General features: G+C 34.2%; 1 protein-coding gene across 8 annotated transcripts in view; it reads right to left on the bottom strand.

Moving 5' to 3' along the window:
• The window catches only part of SCN3A (sodium voltage-gated channel alpha subunit 3), a 121,331-nt gene that overhangs the window by 23,907 nt on the left and 73,752 nt on the right, over window positions 1-23,672 (bottom strand). For all 8 annotated transcript variants that reach the window (XM_070803976.1, XM_070804005.1, XM_070803969.1 and 5 more), the window contains 6 exons: window positions 19,083-19,256; window positions 17,708-18,064; window positions 15,113-15,583; window positions 3,827-3,947; window positions 2,544-2,698; window positions 1,623-1,796 (listed from right to left, as the gene is read on the bottom strand). In XM_070803976.1, coding sequence (XP_070660077.1) covers window positions 1,623-1,796; window positions 2,544-2,698; window positions 3,827-3,947; window positions 15,113-15,583; window positions 17,708-18,064; window positions 19,083-19,256 — 1,452 coding nt within the window. The remainder of the gene's footprint in view (window positions 1-1,622; window positions 1,797-2,543; window positions 2,699-3,826; window positions 3,948-15,112; window positions 15,584-17,707; window positions 18,065-19,082; window positions 19,257-23,672) is intronic.

The raw sequence follows: 23,672 nt of genomic DNA, 5'->3' as shown, positions 1-23,672 counted from the left end.
TGACTCTTAGTGACCCCATGGACCACAGCCCATCAGGCTCCTCTCTGTCCGTGGGATTTTCCAGGCAAGAGTACTGGAGTGGGCTGCCTCTGCCTTCTCCGAAATAAAGTCTAGATACTCTTTAAGGTCCATTCCAGCTGCAGAATACAAAAATATTAAACTTCTCTGTTTGGAAACTTCAGGACAACACCGAGATTCTTCTCTATTATTCATTAAAGACCAGACATGAAAAATTGGAAGTCATTTCTGATTTATTAACAGTGACTTGACTGCAGATTTCTTCTCAACTCAAAGGGTTGAACGTGCATTTTGGTTATAGAACTGTGAGTGTATATGTGGGGAGAAAGAGGAGTAGCATTTAGATAGGCCCACACTTGTCAAAGATGATAAAAAGAATGAATAAACAGATACAGCAATCATTGATTCACAGTGACAAGTGTTAGAACTAAAAATAAGGTGCTTTATGATCATTGGGAAACAGCTAGAGATAGTGCTTAAAGCACCTTTTTGGGGGTCAGGAGGGAGACTGAGAAGCCTTGTGCAGTGGAATATTACAGACTACAAAAGATCAGCTGACTGTAATTTTGCCCCAGTGCCTCTCCATTGCTATAGTAAAAAAGTATGCTGCAAGTCAGACAGGTCTCATTATTGATACAATTCCCATGACTACTCACTTCATGGTAATCCGATTCAGAATAGGACTTCTACATCTAACTCTTTGCCTGGTAAATATTCCATTAGCTACTAGGATATCTAACTACCTATGTAAGAATGCAATGGAGATAGGCATTGGCCTATCTATGGAGATAGGCATTGGCCTCTCTATGGAGAAGGCAATGGCAAGCCACTCCAGTACTCTTGCCTAGAAAATCCCATGGATGGAGGAGCCTGGTAGGCTGCAGTCCATGGGGTCGCTACGAGTCGGACGCAACTGAGCAACTTCACTTTCACTTTTCACTTTCACACAATGGAGAAGGCAATGGCAATCCACTCCAGTGTTCTTGCCTGGAGAATCCCAGGGACGGGGGAGCCCGTGGGCTGCCGTCTATGGGGTCGCACAGAGTCGGACATGACTGAAGCGACTTAGCAGCATGTAAGAATGGAAATACATTTTATTGTCTCTGTGGACTTGTGGCTGAATGAATATAGTAAATAGGTTATTTTAACATTATTCAGCAACATGCATTCTAGTAAGGGATTAAAGTGCAATCCTGACAGTTTCCTGGCCCCAAAGCTGTCTTGATTTTACCTCCTAGGGAAACTTTTTTTTTTTCAATTGAGCTTTTAATGAGCTACGCCTGTCAATGAACAGACTGTTAGATATTCCTTACCTTGAGACCCTTAACTTTCACAAGAAGAAGAGCTGTCTGCTCGTGGCATAGAACAACTCTGTCTGTTTTCTTTTATCACTGTCCACATTGTTAGGACCTCTTCTACTGCTTTCCCATGACACTTTCCTCATTTTTGTATTTATTGTAGTTTTTAAAAGGTAGTTGCATAATTGTGGCAGAATTAGTGCAACTAGGTTCTAATTAAAGTCAAAGTTTTAATTATAGAAATAAATGAAATGTCACACTTGCCTTTTTAAAAATAATTTTATAAAAATCACGTGGGATACTTACATCGACGATCAAGAAATCTAGCCAGCACCAGGCATTAGTGAAATATGTCTGAAATCCATAAGCTACCCATTTGAGAAGCATTTCCAGGATGAATATGTAAGTGAAGACCTTATCGGCATATTCTAGCATGGTTTTAATAGTCTTTCGCTGTTCAATGTAAATGTCTTCAAAAGCCTGTGAATCAAGAATGCTTTTATTTTACTTGAATGGCTTGCCTGCACCAAACACTTGATAAAACTGCAAGTAGTATACTTGGCACAAAGCACTAATTTGAGAAATATTGGCTAATGTTAGATTGACATGGAACCAGACAAAATCTAAAGACTGAATCTAATGGAAAATATTGGCAAGGAAATGTCAACATCTTTACTGATTTAGTGTATGCTTTCTTCCCTGCCTCTCACCCCATAATCTCTATCTCAATTACTACTAAGACATGCTTTTAGAGAAGCAATGTAAACTCAGAAAATAACCAGAATTTCTGTTAATGAGGGATAGACTTGGCCTATTCTAACCTTCCTTTCATTGATGCTCTGAATAATCTGGCTCATATTGAAAGAATAAATTAATTAGACATAAAAAAAATCCACCATCAGTCCATAAATATTATTATGACTGTTAGGGAGAATTGGATGGGATTTGACATGGTAGGTAATGTAGTTACAGAATATCCCTATAAATGGTTGTCTCAGTAAGGAAAACATCTATTAGAAAAACACCAGATGAGAAATTCCATCTGGCTGTTCATGGTTGTGATTTATTCCATACTGAATTTTGTACAGTTAAACCCTGGGTGCCAAGCTCTGCAAGGTGTAGATGTACCTCTTTTTTTGCTCCTTAAACTAAGGGTATGCTTCTGGTATTTTTTGAGTAAAGCTATTTCACTAGAACCTGATTCTTGCCAATATGTGTCACACTCACCAAAGCACCACTACTGAGAAGAATCATGAAGACAATGAAAGTCTCAAACCAGTTGTGTTCAACAATGCTGTAGCAGGTTTTCCGAAGATTCCACCAGATTTTTCCTTTGCCTTCTTCTATACTTACTTGGCAGAATGGAAACTTTTTAATACATCCTAAAAGATAGCATACATTGTAATACATTAGAAAAATATATTTCCATCTTCTGTAGGAAGAAATTAACTTTGCTGCTCCCTCCCCATCCTAGTCTCAAATCATCATTTTATATAGTAACTGGCTACTTCATTTCGTAGTTATTTTCAGCTTCCCTCCTGTATAGGGAATTATTCTCAGACTTACATATGAGCCAGCTACCTAGAAATCAAGGAATTACTTTACCGAGAGTTACCTGAGTACAAACAGTTCCATTCTTGAACACTGCATAGGATCTCTCTTTGCCTCAAGGCCAATCATAGATAAGGACATCTCTGAGGTTTGGGGAAAAACTACATGTTCAAATTGTTTATTCATTTTTTGTGTGATCCTGGATTTTTACTCACTTCTTTTCACATGGAAAATCCCTCTGTCTTCCTGGGTCTCATCCTCTGTCAGTTTTCCCAAGCTATTTATTTTCAACCTCAGAGCTTTTCTTAGTCACACCTATGACTCATCTTGTCAGTCAGTATCTCTCTTCCTTTGTCCTCCCCTTCTTCGCTTTCATATTATTTCTAACTTCCATCCACTCTTGGGCTCTAACTGTCTAAGTTACTACTTATGGGATTCAGTCCAATCACATTGAATCAGCAAATCTTTATTGATTTGTGTGCTGGACACTGTACTGGTGGCTGTGAAAATAACTTGGTCTCCCTGCCAAGGCTCTGCAATGCATCTATATCCCCCAACACCTCTGGTCACAGCACAAATTAACCACATTTGAAGCTGTAAGAGATGGGGTATAGTTATTGCGGCATCTATAAATCAAATCACAACATTGCCAGTGAAGTCTGAAGGGATTGCTTTGTCAATAATGAGAAGATGTTCCAGAATACCATTTATCTCCTAGGGTTCACTTCTCCGCATTCTGGGATGAAAAAAAGGACATGTCAAATTATCTTATTGTCCAGGCACAGTAACTACTATAGTATAATCAGGAAATACAGATAAATGAACTTTTTGGAAGAAAAGAGCAAAACAAAGATAAATATGCCTTCACTGTTTCTTTGAAATATTTTGTTCAAGTGAGGTATATTTAGTCTGTAAGGAAAGAGGGGGAGATTGGATTTAACATTTTAGAGCTAGTTTACCTTCAGTAAAACAAGCTTCTGGTTTAAGGTCCTCCTCAGGTTCAATTTCAGCTTGTTCACCTTCTCGAGGTGGAGCAACATCAACTGTACTTCCTTCAGATGAGCTGGTTGCATTTAATTTCTGGAAACAAAACCCCATTGCAAAGATGTGATTTTTCTTCCCTTTTATTCCATCAGTTTGAAAATGCTCGGACATGGTGTGAAGAAAAATGGTGGTGGTAGTGATAGTATTGGCTCTCTTAACAGTCCTGATAATTTTGTACTCATAATTTAACATAAAGTCCTATTATTCAAAACAACATAACTACCAACTTGATTCAGACAGAAAATGGTTAGAGAGCATTCAGTGTGGGTGATTTGGAAAGGAGCGATTATACTGATTAACTTCATGATCTCTGTTTGTCTATGGATGCTATGTGAAAATAATTTCATACATTAACACTCAGGCCAAATTGAGAATAGTTTGATAAGTTTGGTATATTGACATTCACAACTGATTATATTAATTAAAATGCTTCAAATCAAATTGTTATTTCCACTCTTCCAATGGAAATTTTCAGAGGGCAAAGAACATTACCAGTTGTCTATAACTACAGTTCATGTTTCTGTAATTTTAGAAAGGAAGAGCAGCAGATTAACATTAGTCACAGTCATTATATTTCAACTTTGTGCTATATTTTTCTCTGGCTTACATAATTTTCTTCTTACTTTACAAGCTGAAAAATGATGGATCTCTCTCTTTTTTTTGAACTGCTTAAATGAATTCAGTACTTGCCAAAGAATTCTAAATGAAATGGAAATTTCTTCATGAATGACACTGCTCAGAATCTATATAGACTTTCACTAGGAGCGTATTCTGAATTCAACATGTGATCAGGCTGTGAATTTTTCCTTTAAATAAATCATTGTGACATGTCACATGGCTAGAAGAGCCACTTTAGTGTTGCAAGAATAAATATCTTATAAGAACTCTAATAACACTTGGGAAGACAATATGGATGTGGAATTCGTTATGAAAAGTGATGCAAAGATGTGACATATAGCACAACCAGGCAATGTAAAGCTTTTAGAATGAAAGAATAAGGACATGTTAATGGTTTCAAAGGCCCCATTAACTTTAGTAACTGAGAGGTAGGGTCCCTCTGCCCTAGCTCTCTGAAAGAGTTAACATGTTACTGAAAAATACCAGAATGACTACCTAAACAGGTCGTATTAGAGGATATCTGACTCAAAATTCTTAGCTTTTTGAAATCACCATGCAAATGTTAGTTTAATACTTTATAATGTGAACCCCGAAGAGTAATATCCAGGTGATACTTTCGGTGGTATTACTTGGAGGATGAGGTTAACTACGTCCAGTTAAATATACTATGAAAGTTACCCTAAGTCAAGATATAATTCTATAATAAAATATCTCCATGTCCAAAGTATGCTAAGGAGAGAATAAGCCATCAATTATGGCTGATAGTTCTTCGGATCATTATAGTAAAAAAGTTTTACCATTAAAATCCTCTACTTTTTGTAGAGGTGAAAGTTCAAGACATATTTTCTTCCCTCAAAATTTTTCCACTTTTTACAGCCAGAATGTCTTTATTTTTGTAAGAAAATCCCAGGAAAGCTACTACTGAATAAAATTGCAGTAGATTCTGGTAAATCAGAGAAAATACTAAATAACTCTTCCCTTTCAGATTTACTGGTTTATAGGTTGGACACTATGACATTTCTTGAGTGGCAACAATAATATCCACTGTATAAATAAAACCAATAAGAAACCAAATTATTTTGAGGTTAGTTATAAAAAGCTTAATGTTTCTTCTTCCTCTTGGCCAATCCAAGCTGAAGAATTTATTCTGAGCCCGGTCATAATCCCTTCTCCATGAAGCTTTTCTTTATTATGATTTCTCCATGTTAAATTTTTATATAACATTTTGTCCATAATACTTGTTTTCTTTGACTAAATATTCTCATATATATATGTATATTTTATATATATACATAAAATTGTATAATTATGTACATATATACACATATATATTCAAATGTACACACATACACATATTTATACACCAAAAGATCCAAGCATAGAATAGACACTAAATAGGCTGAATTTATGAAAAATGAATAAATGAATGAGTGAATGCATTTTGTTATTACTGTTATAGAGAGAATTATGCTGCTGCTGCTGCTAAGTCGCTTCAGTCATGTCCGACTCTGTGCGACCCCATAGACGGCAGCCCACCAGGCTCCCCTGGCCCTGGGATTCTCCAGACAAGAACACTGGAGTGGGTTGCCATTTCCTTCTCCAATGCATGAAAGTGAAAAGTGAAAGTGAAGTCGCTCAGTCGTGTCCAACTCTTAGCGACCCCGTGGACTGCAGCCCAGCAGGCTCCTCCGTCCATGGGATTTTCCAGGCAAGAGTACTGGAGTGGAGTGCCATTGCCTTCTCCGAGAGAGAGAATTATAGTGTTTAGATAATTTGATCTCTTCATTTTGATACACAACTCAGTTGTGGTCTTTACAGAAGGTTTAATTTTATTAGAAAATGCATTTTCTTAATGAATAAAAATTATTTAATTAATGATATTTTAGTGGTAAAAGTATGTTTCCAAAATGTTTCTCTAAAATATTGGCAGACATTCAATAAAGAAATCTGAAGGAAGAAAGTAATAAGCATATATGTATATACACAAAAATACACATATACTTTTCCATTTGAAAACTTTAGAAAATATACTCACCCTTTACTTCTTATTTTACCACTGTTAATACAGTTGTGAAATGTTCAATTTTTTGCATTATAATTCTCTGTCATATATTATACAAGAGTCTTATATTTAAAGACAAATACTTATTTAATTTAAAGCAAATCCTTCACAGCACAAGTAATGGTAGCCATTAATCTGAATGACAGTTCTGCTGTTTACCAAATATTGACCTCTGGCTGTATCTTTGTTGTTGGTATTGTCTTTAGATTGTGAACTTTTGTGAATGTGGTTAATATGTTTGAATATAAATACTTTCAATTTTCTAAATGTCTATGGAGGTTATGTACATTGTAAAGCAGAGAGGGTCAGTGTGTGAACTAGTTTACCTCCGTCTGCCTGGCATTATGAAGCTTAGCATGTCTTTTGGAAACAGACAAGGACTAAACAATAACAACAAATTCTGTTCTCAAATGAGCAAAACCCATTTTACATGAAGAATTGCTTCACTGTTATCCAGGAGTTTTGCTAAGTATAAACTCGTCAATCTTATGTTCTGGAAAACTCCTTAAGGAATGTTCAGAGACTTGATGCACCTAAGCTTAAAAAATAGTTGGCAGGCTAGTGTTCTTGCCACTAAAAAGTGCTTTGTGGAAGGCTCCTTTTCATTGGAAATTGACATAAAGCTAATCTTGATAGTTGGAAAGTCAAGCTTATTCATGGTATAATCCCCCTAGGCCCCATTTTTATCATACAAAAGTACATACACTTTATCCTATGAGTTTATAAAAATACTATATCAACTATATAAACGTTTTAAAGTTGTGAATTTATCTACATTTATAAATTAAAACTTAGACTGTGTTCTTATTAAGTTGCAGCAACTTACCAATTAAGATATACGGCCTGATAAGTTTTAGTCACTGGAAACATACAGAATTTTACTCCTGTATTTTTAAATTTTAAAATTTATATCCTAGCAAACTACTTAAGCATTTAAAATTCTGTACATGGATATGATACTATCTTCACAATCTAAACACTTCTATTTAAATTCAACACTTTGGCATTCATACTCAGATAGAGAGTAATTTGTGATACATTTTATCATAGCCATACCAAAATGACTTCCAAATTTATTTAAAAGCATGTAACTAATTTAAAAGCAAGTGACTAATGATAAATACAAAGTATAACTTACTTTTTTTAAATTGCCATAGCTGTGATACTACAATGATAAAAAACAAAAAACCAAATAAACCTGAAATGAAGTTTTCCACATTAAGGAACTTGGTGACTATACTAAATAATTAAAATTAATACTTGTTCTAAATTAGTCAGAAAAATGTAATGAGGTGTATAGACATAACAGTAGAAAGCTTCCATATAAAGCCACATAGTACAAGCTCATCACTTATTTCCTTGTACTATTTTCTCCCTACCCGTCCAATATTTTATGACACTTAAGGTAGATTCTTCCATCCCTTGTAGAAACTGCTGAGTCTACAGAGGGATGATGGCTTATGCTCTACAAATGCACACTGGAAAGCAGGTTTGAAGATGCAACATTCTCCAGGCCTAATTCAGCCACAGAAAACATGCCTGGCTGTAGCAGAAGCCTGGCGCAATGCTGTGGAAGCTGCACGCTGATCCAAGAACCATGTTGTCAAAGACATGGTACCTGAATGTCAAGTTTTCAGGGTTAGCTGAAAATACAACTCATAAGAAATGACAGAATCAGCCCCGCAAATGGCCATTTCCCCTCTGATAACATGAACTTATTTAGAAATTCCCCTTTATGGCAATATGGCTCTTAATTTTTATCCAATTAAATAGTGAAATTTAACTTTCAGAAATAGAAGAGAATGTTAGCAACTGGCCTACTTCCACCGAAATGCGCTCACATTTCATTTATTTTCAATCAGCTATCAAATGTTTGACTCTCACAAATTGCTGTATGATTCAAAAGGCAAAAATAAAAGATTCAGCCATTACAGATTGCCTTTAAAATCTAGCCATTTCTTTCAAAACTTCTGGGTTTTATCTTGCAAGTAGAAACAGACAATCTTTTGGTTATACAATCTCTCAGGGCCTTAGTCTGATCTTTTGGATATGCATATCCATATCTTGACTTGGGATATCTCACTTTAAGAACAGGTAGCCACACAGTGAGGCCACGAGGCTGCTATTCCGAGGCATGAAGAATGTGACTGAAACCAACAACTCTTTTTTTATGGACTATTCACTGAATGGAGAAAAATATAAACCACCTCTATTTGGTTTGACCTCAGCATATTTTGTGCAACAACCCTGATGCTCTTTTAATTTTGAAAGAGCCTTACTAAGAACACAGTATAGGAAATTGAAATTAATTATATGGTGGTTGAAGGGTAAGGCAGAGGGGCATCCAGCAGGCCAAGGAAAAGATGGTTTATCTTAGGAAGATATACAAAAATTTCCATCTAAACTTGCACTACTTTTTATTTTAGCAGAAATAAACTGAAGCACCAAAATCGTTCCCTGAAGGTCAGGATAGGTTTGAAATGTCTCACATTCAATTTCACAAAGAACATTTGGAAGGCAGGGAGAACCTAATAGAAATGGGAAGCCAGCGGTTTTCTCCCATTGCTCTCCAGATTCTGAAAACAGAGCACAGGGCCTTTTCCAGAGGGGTAAGTCCATTCTTGGGACCTTCAGTCAAGCATCATTTTCAAAGTCTCCATAATGGCTTTGAAAAAGAGGGAATCTTTACAAACATTGTGTAAAAGGTAATTTTCCAATACCATTTAATTCTGCCCTGCTTGTGAAGAAAAAATAATCAGATTTTCTTCAATGACTAATAATATATTGTTTTACTCCTAAAACTAAAAAGTCGTTGCTAAGTAAAATTACATACATCGCCAGGGACTATGTTTTTTTCTATTTTTTGTTAATAATTTAATGTCTGAATTTGTTGAATTTTACAATTAATTCTCAGTTGTTCCTAAAGAAGAAGAGAGTATGTATTAATTAAACCTGGAGACAAACCACAAGATCTAGTTAGATTTTTTTTCCCCCACCAAAAGCCTGGAAAACTTTTCGTGAACTAATCCTCATGAACTTTTTACTTTTGCTCAAGAACACTCACTATGGCTGATATTCCAGTAACAGGAAAAATTGAGTCAAGAGAATTACCTAAAGATTTATTTCATCCACAAACCTACAGTAATTTTTGGAAATATCCTTTACTCGTCATAAAACCATAGTTAATAATAAATAATAATCAAAAGTAGTCTCCTTTTTGCCTGCTCAGTTTTGGGTTGAACATTTAGGGAGAAATTAATGTAGATCAGGGGAAAAAAACCTAATGGGTACACTGAACCAATTACTTAATGATCATGATGCAGTGAATTTTTCCTAGATTGTATCATGTTGCTTTTCATCTTTTAATTACTTTACAATGATCGCTTAGAGTTCTGCAGACACGACTTAACAACTTTTCCAAACTACATGAAAATCCAAGATATGTGGTGCCCAAATGTATACAGACTATGGCCCTTCATATCCAAAAATTCATGATCACCTTATTCTTTTTTTTTTTAACAGAGGCTTCCCACAAAACATGAAAGCAAACATTTCCATCTGGAGCACACGAATTGGATGGGTTGAAAATTATATTCACAGATCTGAATATAATGATCTGAAAATGGCAATACTATTAAAAAAAAACCTGCGAGGCTCATTTTGGTAATACAATTTACTTATAAGGGCTGAATCAACAACAACAAAAAGTTGTGATCTTATTTTAATGAAACAAAAGCAGAAAAAAAGAGCATGCTCTCAAATTGAACTTTAAACATTTCTACCATTAAAAATAGATATAAATCCTACAGAGCATGCAATTATTGCTTTTGAAAACCTAAAAAGACTAAACTGGAAAGTCATTAGCAGAATCCAATGTGGTGTTGGGACTGCCCGTCTTGCCTGACCATGCTGTGATGTGTCACACGATTCAGCAGACAGCAGCTGGGCACGTCTAGCACTTCCTTGCCATGGCAGGGGAAGGAACACAGCTGAGTAGCATGCAGGCCAGTCAAAATTTACTTAGAAAGTGATTGTACATGTACAACTTGCTTGGGTAACCTGGGTAAAAGTGGTGACACGAGCCTCTGGCTGGTTTAAAAACACCAGAGTTTCATTCTTGATGGCTCCAGCTTGATTTTACCCCTGTGAGAAGTAAGAATGGTAAGCAGTGAAGGTCACAGGATGATATTCCTAGATTGTGCTATGGAATTCAACTTCAAATATGATTCTTAAGAGCATTTATTCTATATCCTTCACCTAGGAAGACAATGAAACCTTTTAAGAACTAAATTGTAAAAATCCATAGTTACATAAAAATGTCAAGAAATTATGTTTATGTGAACTGTAAAAATATAAAAGCAAAATTCTATATTAAATCTTGTCACAAGACAGGTATAATTCCAAGTTTGCAAAAATAAAAAGATCACTATTTTGAAATCCATGCCTTCAATTTCCTTAAATTTTTTTCATGCAAAGCTTTATGTTTGTTTCTATACCAAGTCTTTTTATGCTAGCGGTCCATAGAAAGATACACATGTATAAAATTTATATTACATAATATAATAGCAATTCATATTTTTATTTTGAAAAATTTCTAGAGATCATTTCTCCTCGACTGTGGTATAGCTACATATACTTTATTATGAAAATGAGTGGAAGTAATCGAGTTGAGTTTTTAAATACTATCTAAATTAATGATTAATTTACTGCCTCTTCTTAAAGCACAAATAATGTTGCAAAAATTTTTTTCTTTTCTTTTTCCTTTCTTTTGAAATATATGGTTCTGTTAGGTTTAACTTGTATGATTTTTCAGTTTGTCAGCAAAAAGACATTTCGTGTCCCCCAAAGCCCAGCCCAATATGCTTTTTCTACTTGTGTTCAAAAAACGAATAAGCATAAACCAAAATGCTATTTTATGGATACATTATTTTTAATTTATGTGTGTATGTATGAGTGTGTATGTGCTATAGCTATTAAAAAAGAACAACCCAGCCAACATAAATATAAATCTGACTTGTGACCTGTGTTTAATGACAGCAGTTTTCAGAGATTTCAGATCAAAATTGAAATTTGCTGAAATTTATCTAAATCTGTTCTATAATGGTTATTTTTGCTTTTGTTTTTAAAAACAGTGTACAGTTGACCCTGGAACAATAAAGGTTTGACCTACTCAGGTGTACTTACACACAGATTTTTTTCAGTAGTAAATGCTACAGTACCGTAGGGTCTTCAGTTGGCTGAATTTGCTGATGTGGAACTGCAGTTACAAAACCATGTATATGGAGTGAAAGTCGTTCAGTTGCGTCCTACTCTTTGAGACCCCTACAGCTCATGGAATTGTTCAGGCCAGAGTACTGGAGTGGGTAGCCTTTCCCTTCTCCAGGGAATCTTCCCAACCCAGGGATCAAACCCAGGTCTCCTGAATTGCAGGTGGATTCGTTACCAGCTGAGCCACAAGGGAAGCCCAAGAATACTGGAGTGGGTAGCCTATCCCTTCTCCAGTGGATCTTCTCAACACAGGAATCAAACCGGGGTCTCCTGCATTGCAGCTGGATTCTTTACCAAGTGAGCTATCAGGGAAGCCCTTGTATATGGAGAGTCAACTGTAAATTGTACTGGGATTTTCATCTGGGTGTAGGGTTGACACCCCTAACACTTGTGTTGTTCAGTGGTCAACTGTACTTTTACACTTTGTGTGAGCATACGTGAGAATTGCCCTACTATTTAAAAAATTCATCCGCATAAAACTTATGCTTGAATTTAATTTTACTGTGCAAAATAATTTGAAGTTTTATCCTAACTTTATAGAAGTATTTGATTTTATATTAGCTTGCAAGTATTTTCCCTCTATTATATCTGTATATTTTAAACAATTTAATTTAATTCAGTAACTGAATTCTATCTACCCAAAACTAGCTAGGAAGAGGACAGATGATTATTTTAAAAATTCACCCAAAAAAGAAATCTTACTCCAATAATAAAATGTTTTCAATGGCTTGAAAATAAAGATATATTTCCTTGTTCCAAATTTATGATTTTTTAGCTATTAAAAAGATACACTAATAAGGTAGTAGTATACTAAAGCAATCATTTGAAATATCTATTTGAAATAGAGTTTTTGAAGTATTCTGGAAACCAACTTTTTGTTAAAAAGAAATTAACATATATCATTTCCATGAGTGCAGTGAGATGAAACCTATAATATTAATGTAGCAAAAGTTTCTCAACCTCTTTGGCTTTTCTATCTCTTCCTGACCCCAAGCTAGTCTTGTCCCTAATCTTCCCTTGTTTTCTCTTTGCAATTACTTCTGTGGCGAACTCCTTTGTTTTTAAGAAATCAGATAATGATGAAATCTGTGTTATCATATCTATTTTTAAACCCTGACTTCTCATCTAGGCTGTGGTTCCCATTGTATCCCACTTCTAATTCAGTATATCCCAGTTGAATTCCTTCTTTTCCCATAAACCTGGTAACCCAAAAGATCATTTCAGACAGTTGCATTACTATTTTTCCAGTTTCTCAGACTCTTTACTAGGTTTGTCAAATTGCCAGTTAGTCTCATCTGCCATACTTATTAACATAGCCCATATTTCTATCACCTTATTATAATCAAATGATTGTTACCTCATTATTCCTCAAGATAACCCTTATTCCTCACTCTAAACTGCTTTACTTATTACTATGGAATAAATTTTCCTAAAGCATCCCTTTCCTATTGCTTTTCACCTGCTTCAGAACAGATAGCTCCTTATTGATCATATAGCCAATTCCAAACTCTTTGGCTGATTTTCAAGACTGTATTATTTGAAACTACCTTACTCACTCAAACATGTTTTTCCACTTTCTCAGCCGATACATTATTCATACTGATTATTTCACTGCTGCACCTAACTGCCAAGCTCACTCTAACTCTGGCTTCTGTTTAGTGGTTTTCTGCTTGTGGTTTTCTGCTTTTGGCTTTCTGTTCATGTATTTGACCCACATTTCGAGGCCTACTTCAATTTTATCTCTTCATTTAGCAATTTACTATGTTCTTGCTGTTCTCAATACCTATTGTCTTTATACTCTTATAGTCAGTCCTTTAGGATTAAACTTTTTAATAGGCCTTTAATGATTTTCTGAGTTAGTATTAGCTTCCTTGAAGATTCTGAAAATTCCCTGAAAAGAGTTATATTATGAATCTCTCCTTTATCTCTTCCTTTACCCTTACTGCCCAGAAGTTGCTGAGTTCACAGAAGTGCTCAATAAATGCTTGTTAACTAATTGATGATTTTCTTAAGTAAATCTTTGTCAAGTGATGGGAAATAAAATTAGAATTGAATTCTTATCTTACCAGAAGGAGCAACATATAAATTAGAATTGAACTCATTAAGTAGACTTTGAGTGGAATTTCAGAGAAAGGATATTATGCCTCATTTTGTATATATTTTTACCTTTTTCAAAATATTTCCAAATTTACTGTTATAATATATCTCAGAAGCTCTGAAATGCCTGAAAAAAAGGCATGTGAATTGTGACACTGTCAGCTACTTATACAAATTCTGTTGCCACTGTTATTAAAAAAAGAAGGTTCCAAACTATGCAAATATGCTCACAGAATCAGATGTCATTTGTCTGATTCCTATGGTGTCACTATTTATACTTTCAAGTTAAAATCTGTCTTTATAGCTCTGTGCTAGACTTAACTTCCTACTAGCATATCAGAACTCTATAAATAAGTAATAGTAAAAAATTTAATCCTGATCTCCACAACACAGAATTGGGGAATTAATAGCCTTGAACTACTATCATAGACTCCTGTAAATTCTAATCCTGCAAGAATAACATTGCCTTTCCTTTTTCCTTTTCTTTTAAATAAGTAGTAATATGACAGTAAGAATAGCTTTTCAGTCTACAGTTCAGCTGTAATCCTTAAGCGGAGTTTTTCCAAATAGTTCTTAGTATTTCCAGGTTAATCTGGAAGACCTTATAAATATGCTCTTCCTTGACTGGGCCAAAATGTAATCATTACTACTCTTATTTTCCTATTATGTATAAAATTTTCATTAATGAATAACACTGTTATCAGTAGTCAATAAAAGGTTCAGAGGTGAACAAAACTACACAAACATTCACATTAAAATATCATAGCAAAACTTAACGTATTATAGAAAGTAAAGATATGACACTTTCACAATGATCAGTAAAATATGGTTTGTTTATTTTTCTAAAGAGCATAATGTAGTGTATAAAAGAATGTGTTAAATAAAATCTCTTTTTTGGAAGGCCATATTTTTTAATCAGACTTTAAAATATCAAGATGAATATACTAACTATTCAGAATGATGATTTCCTGTGAAAAGTTGGAATTTCAATGGAAGGAATTCCCAAAGAAGAATATCTGATAATTGTCCAACATTACTGTATATATGGCTTTTAATATACTTTTTAATAATGCCTATAAACACAATAAAAATTATAAGTAACTGTGGTACATGGTTTGTATAGGAAACGCAAGAAAAACTTTAAAATCATTCTTACCTCTTTGCTTTCTTCTAGTTCTGACTCACTGCTGAACTCCTCAGTATTTAAATTTTCAAAGTCAGACTCTCCAACAGCAATTGGCACCGTTACAGTGAGGCTGGGATTGTTTATGAATGACATATAATCGTTTTCATCAATTACATATTTTTCAGCACTGCTTCCAGTACCTACACCACTGGTGGTTCCATTCCCATCTTTAAGATAATTAAGCTCTTTGCTTATTTCAATGCCAGTATTATTAGACACACAGCTGTCTATTTTGTTGCCTTCATGGATTTCTATAACTTTTGGCTTTCTGAAAAAGGTTTTTTGGAAACACTCCCGTATCTTATTTTTCACATAATCAATTCCCTTTTGCATCCTTCCTACTGCAATCTGGAGATTGTTCATTTCATTATCATCATCAGTAGCAGCAAGATTGTCTGAGCTAAATGAACTCAACAGTAAGGCCAGAAAGAGGTTCAGAACCTAAAAGAAAAAAAGAAAATTTTGCTGTATTAATATTGAAATATGTGTAAACATAATAGTTTAAGCAGAGCACTCACAGCTCTTTGCTGAAATTAATTCAACAAATGCTTCTTGACTGTTTGCTATATTTCAGACACCTTGTCTTAGTCACACGCTATTTAAAGAATCTGCTCTAAGGGCAAAATGGTAAAACAAATGATTTTCCTTTCAAACGGAGGACAACCAGGAAACTGGAGCTTCTGAGATTTAAATTGTGTCTACTCAGAGTTGCTAGTGAAAAACAAAAATCCCATTTTTGTGGTTTTGGCCAAAGAGGAAAAATGGGATATTTTCACTTCAGTCATTTTACCAGTTTGTCTAGGGAATGTCTAGCTTTGTGTGTGTAAATAATGAATTTATTTATTTAATAGCCTGATGGATTGTATTAAAACAATATACTTGAAATGTAAATTCCAATGGCCAAAAGCTTTTAGAGTAGCCTGAAGGCAATGGCAACTCACTCCAGTACTCTTGCCTGGAAAATCCCTTGGACGGAGGGCCTTGTAGGCTGTAGTCCATGGGGTTGCTAGGAGTCGGACACGACTGAGTGACTTCACTTTCACTTTTCACTTTCATGCATTGGAGAAGGAAATGGCAACCCACTCCAGAGGTCTTGCCTGGAGAATCCCAGGGACAGGGAGCCTGGTGGGCTGCCGTCTATGGGGTCGCACAGAGTCGGATACGACTGAAGCGACTTAGCAGCAGCAGCAAAGGCAACCCACTCCAGTATTCTTGCCTGGAGAATCCCAGGGACAGAGGAGCCTGATGGGCTGCTGTCTATGGGGTCGCACAGAGTCAGATACAACTGAAGCGACTTAGCAGCAGCAGCAGCAGCAAAGGCAGATTATATAAGGTTTAACACATTTCTCATCAATATACTTTGAAGTATATCTGTCCAAATAGTTCAACAGATGGAGAAAAGTCTAAAATTATTCCAGGGTTTAGGCTAGACCCATATAATGTAAATTACTTTTCTTTTTCCTTTTTTTTTTTTTTGCAGAAAATGTGGTGAAATCTCAGCATATCATTGGGATACGTGAGGGAAAATATTATTCAATTAATTGGCAAAATATGATTAATACAGGAATAGTTCATTATAACTGATGCAAAAGAAAATTTATGAGAATATTTTTAGCTTGAAATGTAGTTACCGAATTTCAAAAAATGTTACATGGTAGGAAGACACACACTTAGCCAGAATCCCAGTTTATTTCCTTATTTTTATATCAGATTTGTTCAGAATCTAGAACTTCCTTATTTACAATTCTGAAAAAAGTTGCATGTCCACAGATATCCCACAAACCATTTTTTAAGAAATCTCATTTGATATGTACTTCTCAAAGGAAAGTTTCAGAATGATGAAATAAAGAAATACTCTGACACTGCATAATTGAAAAATGTAAGCATTAAAACACACAAACATGCAAATTGTGGTTCTATATTAGTGCTTTTAAGTCAGAACTAAAAGTAAGCCTTTTAAATCTGGTCAATGTTTATACATGTGTATAACTGAAACTACAATAATTTATTTTCCTTTGATAAAACAAATTCTGGGAAAAATATATTTAGTCCCCTTCCAATTTTTTTGGATAATTACAATACAGAGCTAAGATTTCATTGAAATTTGTCTTTAAAATTTGGTGATATGCAACATATGCCTCTGAGTAAACAAACAATATAAACTATGTATGTGTAATTACTGGAGATCATTATCTTGTCAAAATAATAATAGAATAAAAAATAATTCAAGCCATAAAAATAAAATTAGGACAAATCAGTTTTGATGCTGAAAACATTTCTTTGAAGAAGGAAAACTAATATTTTTGTCCCAAGACTTTCACAGATATATATACCTCATGTAATCCTCACATAAACTACAAGATTTCAGTTTTGTTATTCCAGTTTCATAGTTTGGAATTTGAGCCTGAGGGAAGTTAAGTGACTTGCCCCTGCTCAGAGTCCCAGTACTGGGATTTGAGTCTACATTGTTGATGGTAAAACCAAATATGTCTGTTGCATCAGGCCTCCTTCCCACCTACTATCTGATCTTGTTCTTAATTATGAGTGTTTGTAATACATACGTACCACCAGGTTTCCAATGACCATGACCAGCATGAAAACAATAAGGCACATGGTTTGACCGGCGACCTCCATGCAGTCCCACATGGTCTCTATCCACTCTCCACACAGCACCCGGAACACAATCAGGAAGGAGTGGAAGAAGTCATTCATGTGCCAGCGTGGGAGTTCACAATCACTAGAAATCTTGCAGACACATTCTTTATAGCTCTTCCCAAAGAGCTGCATGCCGACCACGGCGAAAATGAAGACGATGATGGCCAACACCAAGGTGAGGTTACCCAGAGCTCCCACTGAATTACCGATGATCTTGATTAGCATATTCAGGGTGGGCCAGGATTTTGCCAACTTGAAAACTCGAAGCTGTAGTCAAGTGAAAATGTACTCTTAGTAGTAATCACAATATAATTTTAAAAGTTAGACATCATTTTATCAGTATGTTACACTGTAGACCCACCTTTGAGGAATATAAAATTTCAAAGCATACTAATTCAAATCCATAAAAAAGTGTTAATAATACTGGAATTGTAAGTCAAATCATAATATCATTTAAATGCAAAAATAAGAGAAAATATTTCAGAAATGATAAATAAAACATTTGATTTATCAGCAGATATGACCATAAAAACAAATTAATATTTTAATTATAGACACTTGTGAATTTAGCAAACTAATGTCACCTCTGACTATACTTTAGAGAGTAAAAAGAAGTAGTAAGAGTATGGTTATATTTTTTAATGGACATTTAAAATATAAAAGTAAATGAACTAATTTTGGTAAACATAAAAAGTTCAGTTCAGTTCAGTTGCTCAGTCGTGTCCGACTCTTTGTGACCCTATGGGCTGCAGAACAAGACCCAGTTTCCCCCTCAGTCAGTCTCTCCCATCAGGAAGCTTCCATAAGCCTCTTATCCTTCTCCATCAGAGGGCAGACAGAATGAAAGCCACAATCAGAAAACTAACCAAACATAAAAAAGCTTGTATCAATTTTAAAAATACACATTTTACTTAATTTCCTATAAAAGTTTGCATATTTAAAAAATTTTTTTTGCCAAATTCAAAAATTTGTTACACCATTTTCTAAAGTGCTAATGGGAACACATTTTTTTCCGTGTTCCTTTACTAATATATGTTGATAAAAAGATTAATTGGGTGTAAGCTTTTTATTTGCATTTCTTTATAGACTTTAAAGCAAAAAATTTTTAATGCATTTAAAACATAATTTTAGAAGAACATGTGTATTTTAAAATGTGTCTTACACAGCTAATAATTATGAAGTGTTTCATTTTTCATCATTCTTGAAAAACAATCACACTGATTCATTTTTTAAATAAATGTTTTGCCAATGAAAGATAGAATATAAGCATAGTCTAAGCAGATACCAGTCTGAATGATCTCAGTACAGACAATCCCTCCACATTTGCCAGGCCAAGCTCCATCAAACTAAGGCTGACAATAATTCCATCAAAGATATTCCAGCCCTCTTGGAAATAATAATATGGATCCATGGCGATGATCTTGAGGACCATTTCTGCTGTGAAGATCCCAGTGAAGACCTAAAGTAACATAGAGAGCAGTACTTCACAAGCATTGGCAAACTTTTAACATTGAGAATTTGTAAAGAATATTAAACTGTTGTGAGTAAAAATATCTAAAATTTAAAGTGAAGAAATGTGACAAATGGATATACAAGTTTAGCATTTTTTTTCTGGGGAATATTTTAAATGGGTTTGTGTTATCTAATGAATCTGCTAGATTTCCAAGACGATGCTGAGTTTATAACATTTCGTTGTCCATATTTGAAATTTAATACTGGTAGTTTATTATTAATAGCTACTATAGCTATTGTGTACCCTATACTTCTACCATAATCACAACCAATTTTTAAAAAATATGGCATTAAGAACAAATCTATGTATTATTGGAAGTCACTCAAAAATTACGTCAAATGGGGAAAAAAACATGTTTTATTCTTGATTTTTATGTTGTTTTATTCAATGGATACCATTCTTATTTCTATAATTTTATAAACATTCCTGAAATAAGAATGAATTTGCCACAAATGTTTCTGTAATAATTATCTCTGGATTCGTGCCTCAGAATTAACATTAATGGATAAATAGAGCAAGGAACAGCAGATTTAATTGAAAGCAGTAGGAGAACATTCTCAGTATGCATACACCAACAATTAGGATTAATAAGTTATTTGAGAGGCTGGATGAATGTCTATTTGAAAACGGTTTTGTTTTTTAACTCAAAACCACAGGCTAAGACACCCAAGGACATGAAGAGCTATGAAATTACTCTTGCAAAAATTCTTTTAAAGCAATTATCTTAATTAACTATAGATAAAAGCTGCGTATTATGACTAAAGCATACCGCTTAGCAAGGTAAATCAGCCTTTACCTTGAATGAACTTTATCAAAATAACAGTATCAAGATTATTTGGTTTCCTAAAATATTAATTTAAGGAAATCTTGATCCACTCTTACAAATGTGTAAATGCAAGCTAACATCTCACTTCCTCAATCACAGAAAAACCTAAGGGAAATACCCATCCCAGAAAAAAATAGCATAACTTCAGTTATCATTCATTCATTCTAATAGAAGTAAAACATAATTCAAGTAAGCTTAGTGCATGAAAATCCAGATATGTGGTATAAAGCACATTAAAATTTGTTTTTTTTTTTCTTTTATTTTATATAAGAACTCACTCTGAAGTATTTTTTCCCTGGTTAATGTAAAATAAGTTATAAAGTTTTAGGAGCAGCTACTATTTAAATAAACAGCCTAATTATAGAAACATATTAGTTAAATCCAGTTAGAAACAATCCAGGTAAATATCTCTTCCTGTAGAAAATTATAAAGGTGAACTTTTTAGTTCTTCTGAAATGTCATGAGGATGTTCTGCATTTTAAAAACCCTTAAATTTAAATTTCTTTTAAATTTATAAAAGGAATGTCTTAAATTTATATTCCTATAAGTTTATAATCATGAAGTTTATAGCATGAAACTTCTCTTTAAAAACATTTGAATTACAGTTTGCAGTTTAATGTCAGAGCCTTTTGTCTCTTTAAATGGTTTCAATTTAGGCCCTAAAAATCATTAATAATTGTTTTTGTTACATTTCAATCTAGTTCAGCATTGTCAGTGGTTAAGAGGAGACTAAGACAGTAAAATTATCAAATGTTTATTGTTTGGACTTAGGCTAATTATATCTTGTCTTCTGCGGAAGCTTTTTGTTTTTCGAAAGTTTGGATTACATGCTTCTGTAGACATTCATTTCATTCATAAAAAATAGCTGCTTACTTACTAGACATTGTTTTAGGCTTTGAAAAGAAATACAGTGCTAATTAGGACATACAAGTTGAAATTGCAAACCCAATTCATCTAGGCTGATAAATTTCTTATGGACAATACATTTAAAGACTTCCAAAGCAGCTTCTTTAATAAGGAGATGTTTAGTGAAAAATCTTTAATATTATACATGATGACACATGACAATTAGTGAAAACATAAGCACTAAAGATAGGGATGAGAATCAGCCTGAGAGTCTGGACCAAGAGTAAACAAATTGTGAGCATTTTGGGTTGTTTTGAAGGACACTGAGCTTGAATGATCAAATGTTAGGGGTTAAGGTCTCAATTCAGGGATAGAAAAATTTCCTTACTGAGTATTTACTTAGAGAGGAAAGTTCTGTTGATACATACATTAAAAAGATAGAAATGTTCATTCTAAAGGCTGAAGTTTGAATATTGGTCAGTTTGCTCCACAGGATCTCTGTGGAATGTCCAGACTGACATTCCACTCTTTTGTAGTGAATTTGACATTTGACATTTGCTAATCATGTTTCTTTAGGCTTTTATTTATTTATACCTGTAGCCTCCTTTCATTCCATTACTATTAGCTTCTTGTTTTAATACTTCTAGTTTAATCATACCCATGCCTTTTGGGTTTGTACCCCCAAGTATTTGTTGCTCATTCTTTTTTGGATGATGAAATTGAAATATATTTAAAGAAAAATGATGGGAAATCAGTCAACATTTATGATTTTCTTTTCTCCCACCTGTCAAATGGGGATATTCATCAGGTCTGTGTTTAATATTCTTGGATTTCTATCAGTATTAAATTGCTTAGCAAATATTATTAGAAATTGTGGTGTACCCATAATTATTGTTACATAACAATTTTGTTAGTAGTGCTTAGTAAGAGACAACAATCAATTTTCTCTTATACTAGGAAAGGAATTAGGTAGCCAAATAGCACTTCTTCATTGATGCAAGAGGCTTCATAGGTGAGTTCTTGAATTTGGCTTCTAATGATATTATCTTTCAATAAACAAAGCCATTTTTTTCCTTCAAGATTTCTAAGATTTTGTATTCACATCCTAAACCACACCATTTAATTAAAATAATTTGCTAATCATGTTTCTTTAGGCTTTTATTTGAAAATAGCCTATAAAGTCCTTAGAACAGGTATCATTTTCTAAGTTCCCATCTGGGTCTAGCAGAATAGAGGGATATTGTGAATCTTTAATCTCTAGTTGGGAGAGTTGCAGTAAGAAAAACAAATAGTGTAGGAGCTAGAGATCTCTATCGATATTCCCTGAAGAAAAAGTTACAGGGTAGTTGGAAATGTTTATATGATGAAGGGATTATGTAACCTACTATGTTTGATGGAAGATTTTTTGCTTATAGAATCAGTAAAATGAGTGCATGTGTTTAATAGTGGTTAAAACAAACAAAAAAAACACAAAAGCAAAACAGAATCTTAGAGAAACTCAATCAAGATTTGAGGTCTCTTGAAACTTAAATTTGATCCATGCAATCAACAGGGAAATGATATAATTTTTATATGTTTCAGCAGAAAGAGGATACAAAAAAGCACATTTATCTAAATAAAGGCTGAAAGTGCCACAACTCTTTTATGGCACATTCTTTTGTTATTAATTCAACCAGAAACTCAATTTCCTTATTTATAAGGCAGTATGGAATCACTTGAATAGTAATAAACTAGTCCAGAGAAATTTTAAATTGATTTTAGTAAGAAAACTATAAAATCTTCACAAAATACGCAATGCAACACCCATCTATGGTATATACCATAGATCCAAAGTCAGCTAAGTACTCATAATGCAAGCAATATTTCTCTCTCACACAGAGAGAAAGAGAGAATATTAATGAGCTTTTAGCTAGTAGTAACAGTCAGTTTACACATTCGCCTGTTCTTACGGTTACAAATAGTTACGTCAGTTTCCGGTCACCTGTGTTCTCTATCTTTGAGTCTTGTTTCCCTAATATTAAACTCAGCTTATCCATGGTTCTGTTACAGTCAACCACTGATCAGTATTTCACCTCACTTCTCTACCTCATTACCTCCACTGATACTCAAAGTTATAGATTTTAGCATGAGGAGAGACATGAAAAATCGTCTAGTCCCAACACATTGTACTCATGAGAAAACAATATTTGTGACTTTTTCAAGATCAGATTTTTAGCACAGACAACTGGACTTGGACCCAAATTTGGTGTTTTAGTCTAGTGCTGTTCCGTTTGATCATCCTATAATCCAACATCTCCTATCCTGTGCTTCCGTACTCCATTGCTTCAACGTCAAAATTCTTTAAGACCTCAATTTCCTGTGTCACTCTGACAAATTTCCCAAATTGTTCCTAACAGTTCAACTTCCCTAACTGTCCTGGGAAAAATACAGAGCTAGACCAGAACTGTTTTCCATCAGTATTTCAAAGAAAGGTTAATAGCGTACATAAGAGGAAGGAAGCTGTTTATTGAGCACGTGCTAGATGCCAGGCAAAGTGTTGTGTTTTCACATTATCTCATTAGACCGTCAGAGCAACTCTGGGAGATGAGTATTATTATATCCGTTTCAATAATAGAAAACAAAGACTCAAAATTGTTTTTATCATGCTTGTCCAGATGCTACATTATTAGTAAGGTCAAACCCAGTTCTAC

The sequence above is a fragment of the Bos indicus genome, chromosome 2, assembly GCF_029378745.1.
Source record: "Bos indicus isolate NIAB-ARS_2022 breed Sahiwal x Tharparkar chromosome 2, NIAB-ARS_B.indTharparkar_mat_pri_1.0, whole genome shotgun sequence".
In the NCBI taxonomy this organism is placed as follows: Eukaryota; Metazoa; Chordata; class Mammalia; order Artiodactyla; family Bovidae; genus Bos; species Bos indicus.
This window is presented reverse-complemented; position numbering and strand designations above follow the sequence as displayed.